We start from the raw sequence: 13,383 nt of genomic DNA, 5'->3' as shown, positions 1-13,383 counted from the left end.
CCAGTCAAGTAATGATCACACAGGGTGAAATGGCCCAGAGGGAGTTTGAGTGAATCCCCTACGGAGCTTTGATGATGACTGAATCTTGACTTTGAACAAGCTTTCATTGGGAACTCAGGGAAGACAATGTAGCACTGGGGTGATGCATTCTTGGCAGCACGTGCTGTTGGGTATGCAGGTTTCTGAATGCTAAACCAATAAGAGCTTAAACAGTCAGCAATTATATTGATCGCTGATCCCAACTCTAGGGGATGCTAACAGTCGGACTCCCTCTTTGCCCATTCTGTGCCTTTTGAACTATGGCAAAGATCCTGAGGACACAGGGAAGCAACAGTAGAGTTGATTTTTTAACAGACACTGCTGCTGCTGACAAGCCAGGCTGCCGCTGCTACCACACATGTATTTCATCACCCCTATTTGAAACAAAAACATAGCTGTTCCGTTATAAAACCGTAACTCATTAACAAACTCATTCACAGGGACTCCAAACCACTCTCAAATATATAATTCCCCCATTACAGCTCTGCGTACTGCTCCTAAATCCCAGTGCCAGAACAGATCAATTTCTTTGATAAGTTAGACAAACAAACTACCTGCTTAACTAACTGTACCTACAAACAATATTTAGTTTCATCCAGAACCTTCACCTTGCGATTTAAATCAAGCGACAGTCTCATTGGGATATAGGAGATTTTTGTGACACCTTCCCATTATTTCTAAATAGAGAGATGGTGATTAGTGCCCCCCATAGATTTACTTAGCCCCTTCCCATATCCCTGTAGGCCTCAGGTATGTATTGTTTTTCTGACACACAAACACTTCTTGCTAGTTGAAGTATAACTGGAAATTAATCACTTATTTTGGTACAAAATGCCTGTGTTTTGGATGGGTTTCCATAACTTTTGCCATTTTCACCACAAAAAAATTCTAACATTCATGATCTTTTGCTAAGAAGAATGGAGATGAGACACAAACATCACCTTGTTCTAAGCATTTTCTTCAGTGTTGTACAATGCCAGGCTACTATAGTGCCAGATGTTATATACAAACAGACAAAGATACAAATATAGAAAGATAGCAACCGGTATGATGCAGCTGGATTGTACTTTGTGTTTCAATTTAGTTTCAGAACTACTGAGTATTTTAATTTTAAAGGGTACCCACTAAAATGTTGCCCTGTGATCTTCTTTACTCTCAGGGGAAAAAAGTTCAGCCACTTTTTAAGTTAATTCTGCATCTCTGTATTGTGGGCAGTTGACTAAATGGTCAATGACAAAATGTCTGCTTTATTCCTACCTTGACCAGTTGTTCCTGCTTACGCTCCAACTCTCGGATTTCTTGGCTGAGAATCACTGCCACATGCTGTGGCTGGCTTCTGCATTTACTACAGATCCCATGCTGTGTCAGTTCATCACACACAGGACAGTGTAAGGTAGTGAAATACTGGGAGATCGTGCCTTTTCGGCCTTCCAGCTCGGTTCGGGCAGCGGAGGCAGCTCTCTGGATCTATAAAAAAAATTTAAGAGAGGAGGAACTCTTAAGTCGGCTGCTATATTTATGCCTGAGTCATTCATCAGATTTGTAAGGTGTATAAATTTAACATGATCTGCAGAGCTTGGACTCATGTGTTAGTTATTATCAAGAACTAACTCTCTTCATCTGAAGTATATGACTTATGCCTAAGTGCTTCAATATGTGGTAAGCTACATATACAGAGACCACCCATACACTCTGAGCTGTTTCACAGCCAAGCTCAGCATGAGGCAGCAGAAAGAATCAGTAACAGAATTACATGCTAGACATATTCCTAGACAGGAGGAACTCATCTTGCCAACCTACAGTCACAAATCGGTTTAGCTGGTATCCTGAAAAGGTTTTTCTTAGGTGCTGATCTAACTCATTTCTGAGTACGCCCATGGCTGCAGTTTCAATTGTTCTCATTTCACATATTAGAGACAGGGAAATTTTTAGGCCCCAAATATAACACTGAACAGAAGTAAACAGTTTTTTCCCTCTTCTGAGTTCCACCTCTCTTCCACCAAGTTTAGTTTCCAAGTACTAATGCAATTCCCTGTCACACACTTTTCATGTCCATTCACTAGTGACTTTAGCCCAAACACCCAGGAATACATTAAGAAAAAAGGCTCTAAGATCCACCAAAATGCCAGGTTTACTCTTAAATATTAGGGTTGCCGTCTAATTCCTGGCAGTGTCTTCCACCTAGCCCTCTTCCCCATGCCTTGGACACTTTTCCTTCTACTCTACCCCTCACCCCAGACAGACTTATTGAGCTTGGCCCTCCCCTCACTGCATACACATACCTCTCTCCTCTCAGGGTACTTCACCCAGCTCCCCTTGAAGAAAGTAAGCACTCTGCATATAAGGCTCACCGGCACTGTCTTTGCCTCCTCTAATCTAACTGCTGCCACAAAACTTGTTTTGACCTTTTAATCCATCACGATGGAGAGAGAGAGCTCCTGAGAGCTGTGTTGTCCAGTATTCAATAGGGTGGGATATGGGGATGCAGAGTGTACAGGTGAGTCTTGTAGTGAGTGTACGAAAAAGCCCAGAGGGAACATTGTCTACCACATGGTAGGAGATACTAGAACATATTGAAAAAACCAGGGGAATTTTGAGGTTTCTGGTCATGCGAGGGTCTGATCTATGGGGTACACAAAAGTGTAAAATGCACCAGGTTCCACAAAAGAGTGAAGAGCAGTCAGTTGTTATAAGAATGAAGAACCTCCCCACTGCCTAGAGAGAGCACTAGGAAAGGGACAAGTTTCCCAGGGACTTGGCACTGTGGAGCCACAAGTTCTACTGGAGCAATCTGTTGAAGGTATTAGCTTGTGTGACTCTCACAGTGGATTGATCCGGAATGGGAAAGAAGCAGAAGTGAAAGTACAGCTTGTATGGACATTATTAGCATAAAAACAAAACTCCTGACATTTTAAATTATGATTCTATTGAGTGACAATTAAATAATACAAAACATTACGGAGGGGTGCCGGTCTCTCCATAGTTAAGGATAAAGCTAACTTTTTGTATAAGCACAATTTTTTACTCTCCTTATCTTCAGCAAAAACAAAAGAATCCACCCAACATTTCACTTACTACATCTCAACCCAGAGTAGACTTCCCCCCCTGAATATTCCTGGACAAATCACAGAGTTTCAGAGACATAGGGTTTAAAATTTCCTGTCATTCACTTTTTAAATATTTTCCTGTTATTTTTGGTTTGTCATCTCTCCTAAACATATTGACGTAGAAATATAAACTTTCCTTTTCCAAGAGAGCCAGATATGTACATGGGCCTTTCATAGGTTTTGAGTGGATGCATGCAGGCATTAGAGAGAAAATTAAAGGATGAATGCAAATGCAAAACCAGATCCATGTCCAGATATGTTAACAAAGAACACATGTAGTATGTACTTGGATTCTTTGGAATTAATTTTGGAAGAGGCCAGGAAACACAGCTGCTGATATGGATAGGCCCAACCTTGAGTACAAGAGCTGCAATGGAAACTAATTTTACTAAGTGAAAGAACTGCAGAGGGTTTAGTGATTTAATTTATATACTCAGGCACCAAATTACCACCTTGTAAAATAAATCACTCCTGCTGTTACCTCACATAAAGCTCTTTATTTAAAAAAGAGTAATCAAATTCAAGTACCACCCAGATACACTGAGTGTTATCTGACAAGCTTACCCTTGGCAATTCATGATACCAGCTGAAAACATCTATGCCAATTAGCGAGAAAATTCTAGCCAGGGGTGGAAGAATTTGTTTGGTGATGTAGTATGTGGCATTCAACCTCAGGTTGGTATCCTGTAGGACCTCAATGGGCCGCCTCACCAGTTGTATAAGAGGCAATCCTGGCACGCCATACACAATGACATAGGGTACTCTTTCCCCAACTCGAGGCTCAGAACGACGGTCATATGCAAGCATCCTCCTGTTTAAAAAAAAAAAAAAAAAAAGATAAGTCTTCACAATGTATCTTAAAATTAAATACTAGCATGTGAAACAAATAGGTATTTAAATTAGGGCATCCAGACTTGACCCAACTGAAGGTCATATCAACAGCTCTCCTGAAGCCTGAGTTCTGTACCTAACAAGCATAAAAAGGCGCACGCAGCAAGCTGTCTTGACCTTTAAGAGAGAGGTATGTTCCACATGGAATACAGGTCGTCGCAAACTATGTTCCATCTTGATCCAAACAGCCCAGCCTCCAGAAGTAATCAGGTGGCCACAGATCATATTTGGTTTACAGGTCACCTTTTGACTACCCCTAAGTTAAAGGAACACTTTATAAAAGAGCAGCCACTATATTAAAATGAGCACAAATGACCAGAGTGCAAAGGACTTTATAGTCTTGAGCTAAGAGCAGGGTTTATTTTCTGGTATTCATTTTATTTTACTAGGAAAAATATGGCCATAGGTTTAAGAAATTTTGTACTGAATATAAGGAAAAATTCAAGTGATTGGCAAAATATGTTAAACCGGTTCACATCCAGCTGACCTTTTATTGTCAAAATATCAGTATGGTGAAGTACACACTAAAAACAAGTGGGACTGCTGTTTAATATCACAAACTATGGCAGAAGAGAGGCTTAACAGCATTAAAATGAGAGAATCCACTAGCAACATTTTTTCTACAAAATTCATCTACTGCCAGTGAGAGGCACCACATGACCTCCGAGATTGAAGTCCTTTATACACAGAACAATCAGTAACAGCATGGTTTTCACTACACTGCCTTGACAGTCGGCCTTGTTCTTGACCTTGAGTGATAATCTCTAGTAGTAAGGAAGAAACTGGGTTTCCATGATTATTCAATCCTTAATCTCTTTTTTCTGAGACACCCAACTAGGGCTAGTACTAATTGCTATAGTCCTCTGGGATGTAGACATATGCTCTCTGAGAAGTGGGCTGAGAACCACAACCAGACACACAAAAAAGATTAAGGAAACAGGGGTGGCTCTAGCTTTTTTGCCACCACAAGCATGGCAGTCAGGCAGCCTTCGGCAGCATGCCTGTGGGAGGTCTTTGGTCCCATAGATTCAGTGGCTTGCCTGCGGGAGGTCCGCCAGTCCCACGGCTTCGGCGTACCCGCCACCGAATTGCCACCAAATCTGCGGGGCCGGCGGACCGCCTGCAGGCGTGCCACTGAAGGCTGCCTGACTACTGCCTGCGCAGGGACTGGCAGGTCACCCCCCGACGGCTTGCCGCCTCAGGCACGCGCTTGGAGCGCTGGTGCCTGGAGCTGCCGCTGCTGATAAATCCACAATTAGCACTTTTAGGCTTCTCATTTACCGTGTGATTTCTAGGGCTGGTACACAGGCTCCAGGTCTGTAAGCGGAACTCCCTCTGTATTCCTTTGCAAAGATGAAATCTTGCATGCTGGCTTTGCCTTCTAGTAATTTCATGCATTGATTCTGAACATACTGTTTGATCTGACTTATGTCACGTGTTTCAAATAGCAGCTTGATAGAACGCTCAAGTATCTTCAAAACAAAAGGAGAGATGTGAAAAATCTGTATCTTCTCGTTCAACATTAGTAAAAGGAATTTAAGTTATATAAAGAAATATTTTATAACATATATTCAGTATAAATTCAAAAACATACATTTGTTTAAAAAAGTATCAATTTTTGTTTTTTCTAGGATATCCCTGAGTATCTTCCATCTCTTTATTTTTATTTTACAAAGCAAAGAAAACCTTAAAAAGAGCACTGTATATGGAATTTATATGACAAACATATGGCAAAATGTCACTACACTATATAGAAAGATTTTTCTTAATTTTGAAATAGAATATTATGTATGACACCTTTCAGTATCCTCCTTCACTCTTCAAAGGTGCTAAATAAATGCGCCATATGAACAGCTGTTTCTCAATTGAGGTTAACAATATTTTCCATACTACTTGTTCCTTTCTTGCAACACATATTTTTCTAATGAAAGAATTATCCGTGACTTACAGACAGGGCCGCCCAGAGGATTCAGGGGGCCTGAGGGCCTCGGTGGTGGTGGGCCCCCGCTTTGGTGGTAATTTGGCGGTGGGGGGTCCTTCCACTCTGGGACCACCGCTGCTGAAGTGCCCCAAAGACCCTACTTGTGCCAGAAACAATGGAGAAAACCCCGAAGAACAAAGACAGATCTTGTCTTCAGAGTTAGAATTTTTACGGGGGCATGTATTGAAATGATTTTTAAGGAATGCAGTGGAACAATATACTGCATTTGTAAAACTTGAAAGAATTTGTGTATTTTATACCTTGGAAACAGCAGGACAAGAATCTCTTCGAACTGTCTCTATGCCTTTTGCATCAAATACTGGGTCCTTTTGATCCAGTGCTTCATACATGTATCCCACATATCTCTTCTTGGTTTGCAAGACACAAGGCAAATACACCTGTAGGGTTAAAAACATGTAGCCTCTTTATACTTTTATTCATTAGCAGCATAACAGGATTGCACGTTCAGAGATTTTTCTAAGGAAATGTTAATTTTGACATTTTTACCTTTTGTTTGCTCACAAACACAAATAAAAAGTAAGTTAAAAGGAACATTAAAGGTTCACAGGAAAAGTGTAGGTTCAGACTGTCATTCCACACTCACCTTATGCTCTACCTAGATATTGCCACATGAGATATGCAAACTGACGATCCTGTAATATTCAGGCACACAAAGTCACATACAATCTAACAGTGACAGCTACCATTCTGAATTCTTTTGCCATTCTAAGTCATAAAGAAAGGTTACTTACCTTACAGTAACTGAAGTTCTTTGAGACGTGTGGTCCCTATGGGTATTCCATTGTGGGGTGCTGAGACTGGAAGATTTTTCATTAGCAGTATCTTTTGGTCTGTGCTTGTGCCCTACACCTCCTCATGCCCCAGACCAAGGCCTGGAATTGTGGTCTAAATTCCTGGGGTAGTTTGTCAGTGAATACAGAAAAATAATGAATAAAATCATATTTAGACACCAAGGAGGAGCATGAGTCCTCAGATTCCACAGGCCTTGTAACTCTAGGCTGATCGACTGAACTGGTGAATGATGAACTGACACTGCACGCACCGCTACTAGTCACCTTATCAGTGAGTATTGGTGACGGCGGGTCAGAATACATAGCCAGATTGTTGAGGATAGTACACCCAGCCATAGAGGATGGAGAGGGGGAGGGGATTCTGCCTTTTGGCAGAGCTAACAGTGCCAATTTAGATCAGACAATGAGCACTGGTACCACTATCCTTTTCCTTGCTGATGGACTCTACTGTTGGTTCAGTTGATGACTGCTCCCTTCTTTGCCTTGCTAGTGATAGAGCTGAGCCAGCTCCTTTGGTGATCGGTGGTTTTGGAACACTCTTGGCTCCCCATGAGCCAAGTTGGATCCGTGATCCCCATGAGCTCCTGACATATCCGTACTGGAGCACGGAGTATCATCAGATTTGGAGGGCATAAGGGAGAAAATCATCTCCTTAGATAAGGACTAGAGAGAGAATTTCTCTCACTTTTCATGTGATTGCTTGCTCGTTCCCTCCTCCCATCTGCTCTACCTGCTAGAGTCCTGGCCGATGTACAGGGGGTCATCAGACCCCGAGTCGGACTAGGGCCTCATCCAACACTCCATCAGATATCTTCTGAGCTGGAACTCACAACACTGCCGGGTTTGGAGCCGAAAGGAACAACAAATATTGCACTTGGAGGGAATGTGGGACTACCCAACCAGTATAAGCAAGTGTCATGGAATCACTCACTGGAAACAACAGGGGGCAGGCTGCACAGGACTTGAAGTGGGGATCTTGGGCATTGTAAGTACCCCAAATGATAGAGAAAGCCCCATACTAACTATCTACAAAGGTCAACTACAGAAAAAAAACTGAATTTGAGGCAGGAACGCTAGCAAAGCTGTGGACACCACAGGGGTTCAGTCTGAGACTAGAGGTGGTAGAAAGGAACTGGAGAGGTGATTGGTCCATGCTTTCCCTTATGTCCTCAGTTTGAAGCACAAGAAGGTGCAGGGCACAGGCATGGACAAACAGACACTGCTAATGAAAAATCTTCCGATCTCAGTTGCAAGGACCACATGCGCATCCCACAGTGGACTACATATAGGGACTATCACTTGAAGAACCACCAGACTCTCAATATTGTTTTATTGAATTTTGCTGTCTCTCCCTCTCTAAAAATTAAATTAGTTTAAAATACTAAATGAAAGGACAGTCTCAAAAATATAATGGCCCTTAAACTGATTTAACCCTTACCATTCACCATGTCAATACAAGTGAAGGAGACATTTATGAAAACAACAAACTTCTACTAAAAAGAGTCTCCACTGCTCTTTTGGATGTGCAATAATATTAGCATTATTTTGCTCCACACTGCATTCAGGAACCTGTTCTCTGTGGGTTACTGGGATCAATATGTCTAAATTTTCTCTGCAGACTTCCTCTGACAACTGCAGGACAACAAAATGCAGCTGAAAGGACTGCTGGCCGTACAGTCAAAGAAACACCTACAATTCTGTTAAGTCACTGATCAAAACTGAAACCTTATTGAACAGCTGACCCCCTAACATGTTTAAAGAGATAACATTTTCTATCCAGACATTTGGGGCAAAGTGTATTTTCCTTTTACCTTTTCAAATTTCAGTTTTACTGGTTTTGGGTTGGTAGCTGTTACAGCTTCAGCAATTTCTTGGCCAATCTTGAAAGACTGCTCCTTAGTGGCTCCTTTCAACAGTACAAACATGCTAAAAAGATAAAAGAAGAAATAGGAAGTAAGGATACCATTACTTCAACATATATCCTGGAATAGGTTTACAAACTATAATACATTTGCCAGTATCTTGACTGAGAAACAGGGACATATGTGGTTGACAAAATTCGTTAAGATTGTCCACCAGTCTACTCACTGACACATCCTCGACTTCTCACAGCAACCCCTTCCCCTACTGCTTTCTTTATAGCACTTCATTTTCTTGCCTACCTACCTTCTCCTGGTGGTCTATGCATCCCAGTTCTTCCACTGAATAGATTTTTACATTTCTGGCTTCAAGACATGCAACCCAGCCCCAAGTCCTATGACATCAGGGACAAAAGACAGGGCCGCCCAGAGGATTCAGGTTGCCTGGGGTCTTCGGCGGTGGAGACTGGCACATTGGCGGCGGGTCCTGGGGTGGAAGGACTCCCCGCCGCAGATCTTCGGGACACTTCGGCGGTGGGTCCTGGAGCGGAAGGACCCCCCGCCGCTGAATTGCGGCTGAAGACTCAGAGCGGAAGAAGCTTTGGGGGCCCGGGCCCCACGAGGGTTTTCCGGGAGCCCCAGAGCGAGTGAAAGACCCCACTACAGGGCCCCAAAAAAACTCTCATGGGGGCCCCTGTGGGGCCCGGGGCAAATTGTCCCACTTGCCCCCCCGGGCATCCCTGACAAAAGATTCTATGCTGTATCTGGGATCTGAAAGTGCTAGGCTGTGGGCGGTTGAGCTAGAAACAGCAAATTCTATATGGAGGAGGGATAAAGAATATAAATGGTACTAAAAGTTTATTCAGTATGAATTTAGTAGAGAAGTGGCTGTGCAGAAGGGGTCAAGTTGCAATGGCACTTGATGGCTTGGTGAGCTGGTTCTCATTTGGAGGAGGAGATTTGGTGCTCCAGAACTTCAGCTTTTTAAAAAAATATTGAATCTCTAAGTCCTTATGTCTGTGAAGATAACCAGATAAAAATCTGTACACCAAATGCAAACTGATGCAATAATATCTGCAGACAACCTGAAACAATAACTGAGCAGTGTGAATGGTCACCCTTACTCAGTGCTCAATCCACACTCATGGCATCTAATTTTGGCTTCTTGTTTCAGTGGGCAGAACTTCAGAGGGAATAAAACCTTTTATCTCCATCTGATCCTTCCTATATAGATAGATCACAAATCACCAGAATCCAGAAAAAGCAAACCATTTGGAATACAGTTTGAATCCTACTGCCATTATAAATATACTATTTTAAACAAACTGTAAGTACAGTACTAGATAGATATGCTTGTAGCAGACATTATCTAGAGTCATGGCAGACCTTCCATCTAAGGAGAAAGACCGTATCGAAAAAGTAGTGTATGCTCTAATTACAGGAAATGTGCATACTAACTTTAGAGACCAGAATACACCAATAAATATATGCATATAATAAAGAATCCCCACAATAACAAGTTAACTCATGTCTCACATCTGCCTACAATGAGTAAATGAAAAGAATTTTCTGCCTTGCTGACAGTGTCCCTATTTCTCATTATTTGGAGGCAAAAACGCACCCCAAAGCTTTTTATTAAAAAATAAATAAATCAGGAAAATAATAAATGTACTTTAAGTTATTCCAGACAATGGGATGGAGAACTTTACAGCCTGCTGGACCAGACCTATTTCTTACCATCACTAGAATAGTTCAAGCACCTGTGGCCAGGGCACTATGGCTAAAAGTTCGTTGAACTTGAGAAATCCCATAAGTCTTGAGAATAGGTAGGGTGTGCATGTCTTTCCAAACACTTGATAGGTGAAACTTGCCTAAATCTGCTTAAATGCCTTTGCAAAGGGAAACACTTTTTACAGCGGGCCTTCTGTGTATAACATTACCAATATCGAAGAGAAGACATGTAGTGAAATGCATGGAAGAACTGGGATCTCTATTTCTTAGCACTGAAACCTGAACAGTTGATACCATATTACTAAAGGACTAGTCATACCACAGAGTTAAAGATAATTTTTCAATGGCTAATGTTACTGTGCTGATCATGAGCATTACACAGAACAGGAGAAGATTAGACACTTTTTATGTACCAGACTGTAGTTATCTTCAGTAATTGGAAGAGTTCTCTCCTCTTGCTCATTTTCACTGTTAAAATGAACAAAGGTCCTGAGCAGAATGTTGTCATTATGTTACATAAGAAAAGCTCCTTGTCCCACTCCTTGTAAAATTACCATAATGACCTTTGGCAAATTGAGAGGTTTAATGGAAAATTTTTCTTTATTGAAAGCCGGCTAGAAAACTTATTGCTTAATATGTGTATTAGCTAACAGGGCATATCCTATTTGTACTTTTAGTATACGTATTGCAGGACAATTAGTTATGAAGTGCAAGTTGGTTTCATTTTAAAATAGAGTGCGAATACTTCATGCAGGGCCAACATTAGGCTCAGATCACAGACACAGTCACCAAAGGCACCTGGTTCAAAAGAGGCAGCTCTGGCCTGGCCACCCCCCATCACATCAGTTAAGAACTATACCAGCGGGGCTCTGGTCCCTTCAAGAGCGTGCACCCTCCACCCCTGCACTAACACTAGTGGTTGGGAGTCAAACAGAAACCACCAAACAGTTTTTGAGGGACTGGTGGGATAGAAGGGGGTCTCTATCCCTATGAGCAGCAGCTTGGGAGCTGCCATGGTAGCCCAGCTGACCCCACGTGACAGCTTTGCAAAGTGGGGGAGCCAGCCCAGGCTCCATAAAGGTAACTTAACAGTCTGAATTGAAATATGTATTGAACTGTATGTTTAATGCAACAGGCAAATATAATTTATTAAAACAGAAAAATAGATCCATGGAGACCCGCTGTAAGCTTCTGAATGCAGATCATGGTGATGGCCTTCTTTGTGACGTGGAAAGGAAGAAAACGGTTTCACATAGCATCAGAAGAAGCAGCTATTAATTACCTGTCAGTATCGCCATATACGACCCGAGCTCCCCATTTTTTCGTATCATTCACCAGCTTTATAGCTCGCTCCAAGGTCTCTCTGGCTTTATGGACAATACTATCTCCAATCTGCAAATAAGATACACTGAAAATCTTTCCTGCTGTGCTACTGCAATCAAAACAACCCGTGTAAATCAGCATCACTCTGAATCCATTTCTGCATTATCATCATCATGCAAAGTAAACAACTGCATTTGGTGGTTTAAAAAAAATCAACAACAGAAAGAAAATTCTGAAAATTGATTTACCGTAAACATAAATCAACAGAACAGGAAAGAATGCAGGGAAGAGCAACAGAAATGATTAGAGTGGTGGAGGAATTAATTTAGAAGGAAAGATTACATCTTTAGCTTACCTAAATAAGTGAAGGGCAGTTATAACCAGCTACGGATATTTGAAAGGTTTAAGTACCAAGGAAGAGGATTGCTTAGAATGCTCTTTGAGGCTCCAGCTAGGAGTACTGGGATAAAACTGTGCTAAGGAAAATGTAGACTGGATATCAGGAAAAACCTCACAGGAATTGCTATTCATAGTTTAATAAATCTCCCTAATGAAGTGGTGAAAGTGCCACCTCGAGTCATTTAAAACTAGACTATGCACCTGAGAATGTACACTATGGAGCAAATATGCATTAACAAAGAGATGGACATGATGACCTAAAAGGTCTTTTTCTCTCTAATTTCAATTATTCATTAAAAGCAGTGGCTGCTTGAACAGACACAAACGTATCAGGTGTCAGTTTTTAATGGAAGAAAATGATGAAAATGCTACTGTTGTCAACTTCTTTCCTGTACATAGAAAATATATTCATTTTGATCATGAGGTTTCCTTTTGCCTTTTGATTAATTCAAGCTTTAAGAGTAAACCACGTGATATATGGTCTCCTTAATATTACGTATCATTCTTAGTTTTGTAAGTGCACGTTGAGGCACAGTTACACTCACAAGGATGTGATTCTAGCCCTTACTCAGCCAAAACTCCCCACTGAAATCATTGAGGAGTTTTCTTGAGTATGGGTCTTTAGGATAAGGTCCTAAATGTCTAATTAAGGGACATATGTAACTTTATTTGTAAGACATTGTGCAGTAAACAAACCAGCAGAATAAATTTCAATTTATTTTAATGAAGGCTGAAATAAGTTAACGTGGAATGTACATAATTTGTTACATTATTACTTATTCAAAAATCAGGAGAAAGCATATTTGTTCCACACAGTCTACATTTTCCTTAGCACAATCTTATCCCAGTACTACTAGCTGTAGCCTCTGAGCATTCTAAGCAATCCTCCCCCTTCCTTGGTACTTAAACCTTTCAGTTTACTCTAGTTTTTGGATTGTACTGTTTTTTTGTTTGTTTTTTTAAAGGACTGAAACAGCTACACTAAATTGTTTTACTTCGATGATATAAATTGGACTACAATTCCACTTTATGAAAATACTAATTCTAAGTATTTTATCACTACAAAATGGATTTCAAAATATTAAGCTCACAACTGAAACCAAGGGTTTTTTTTGTACTTTAAGAGAAAAAAACAGCACTTATGGTAGCATTTAGATTAAATATGTGTTTCAAGCAATGACATTACATTATCTAGCGCTGCTTTAACAAGTCTCTTTCCTAAATCCCTTTTGCATTTTATC

At 41.1% G+C, this 13,383-nt stretch overlaps 2 protein-coding genes across 4 annotated transcripts in view; one reads left to right on the top strand and one right to left on the bottom strand.

Annotated features, from left to right (window-relative positions):
- REV3L (REV3 like, DNA directed polymerase zeta catalytic subunit) overlaps positions 1-13,383 on the bottom strand; it is a 239,894-nt gene that overhangs the window by 11,183 nt on the left and 215,328 nt on the right. The window contains exons 26-31 of the mRNA XM_050949377.1: positions 11,703-11,812; positions 8,642-8,756; positions 6,279-6,416; positions 5,319-5,509; positions 3,711-3,957; positions 1,297-1,506 (exon numbers count right to left, since the gene is read on the bottom strand). Coding sequence (XP_050805334.1) covers positions 1,297-1,506; positions 3,711-3,957; positions 5,319-5,509; positions 6,279-6,416; positions 8,642-8,756; positions 11,703-11,812 — 1,011 coding nt within the window. The remainder of the gene's footprint in view (positions 1-1,296; positions 1,507-3,710; positions 3,958-5,318; positions 5,510-6,278; positions 6,417-8,641; positions 8,757-11,702; positions 11,813-13,383) is intronic.
- MFSD4B (major facilitator superfamily domain containing 4B) overlaps positions 1-13,383 on the top strand; it is a 102,532-nt gene that overhangs the window by 38,827 nt on the left and 50,322 nt on the right. The gene's annotated exons all lie outside the window — the stretch shown is intronic.

Source organism: Gopherus flavomarginatus, chromosome 4 (genome assembly GCF_025201925.1).
Source record: "Gopherus flavomarginatus isolate rGopFla2 chromosome 4, rGopFla2.mat.asm, whole genome shotgun sequence".
NCBI lineage: Eukaryota > Metazoa > Chordata > Testudines > Testudinidae > Gopherus > Gopherus flavomarginatus.
Note: the sequence above shows the minus strand (reverse complement) of the source record. Positions and strands in the feature narration are given on the sequence as shown.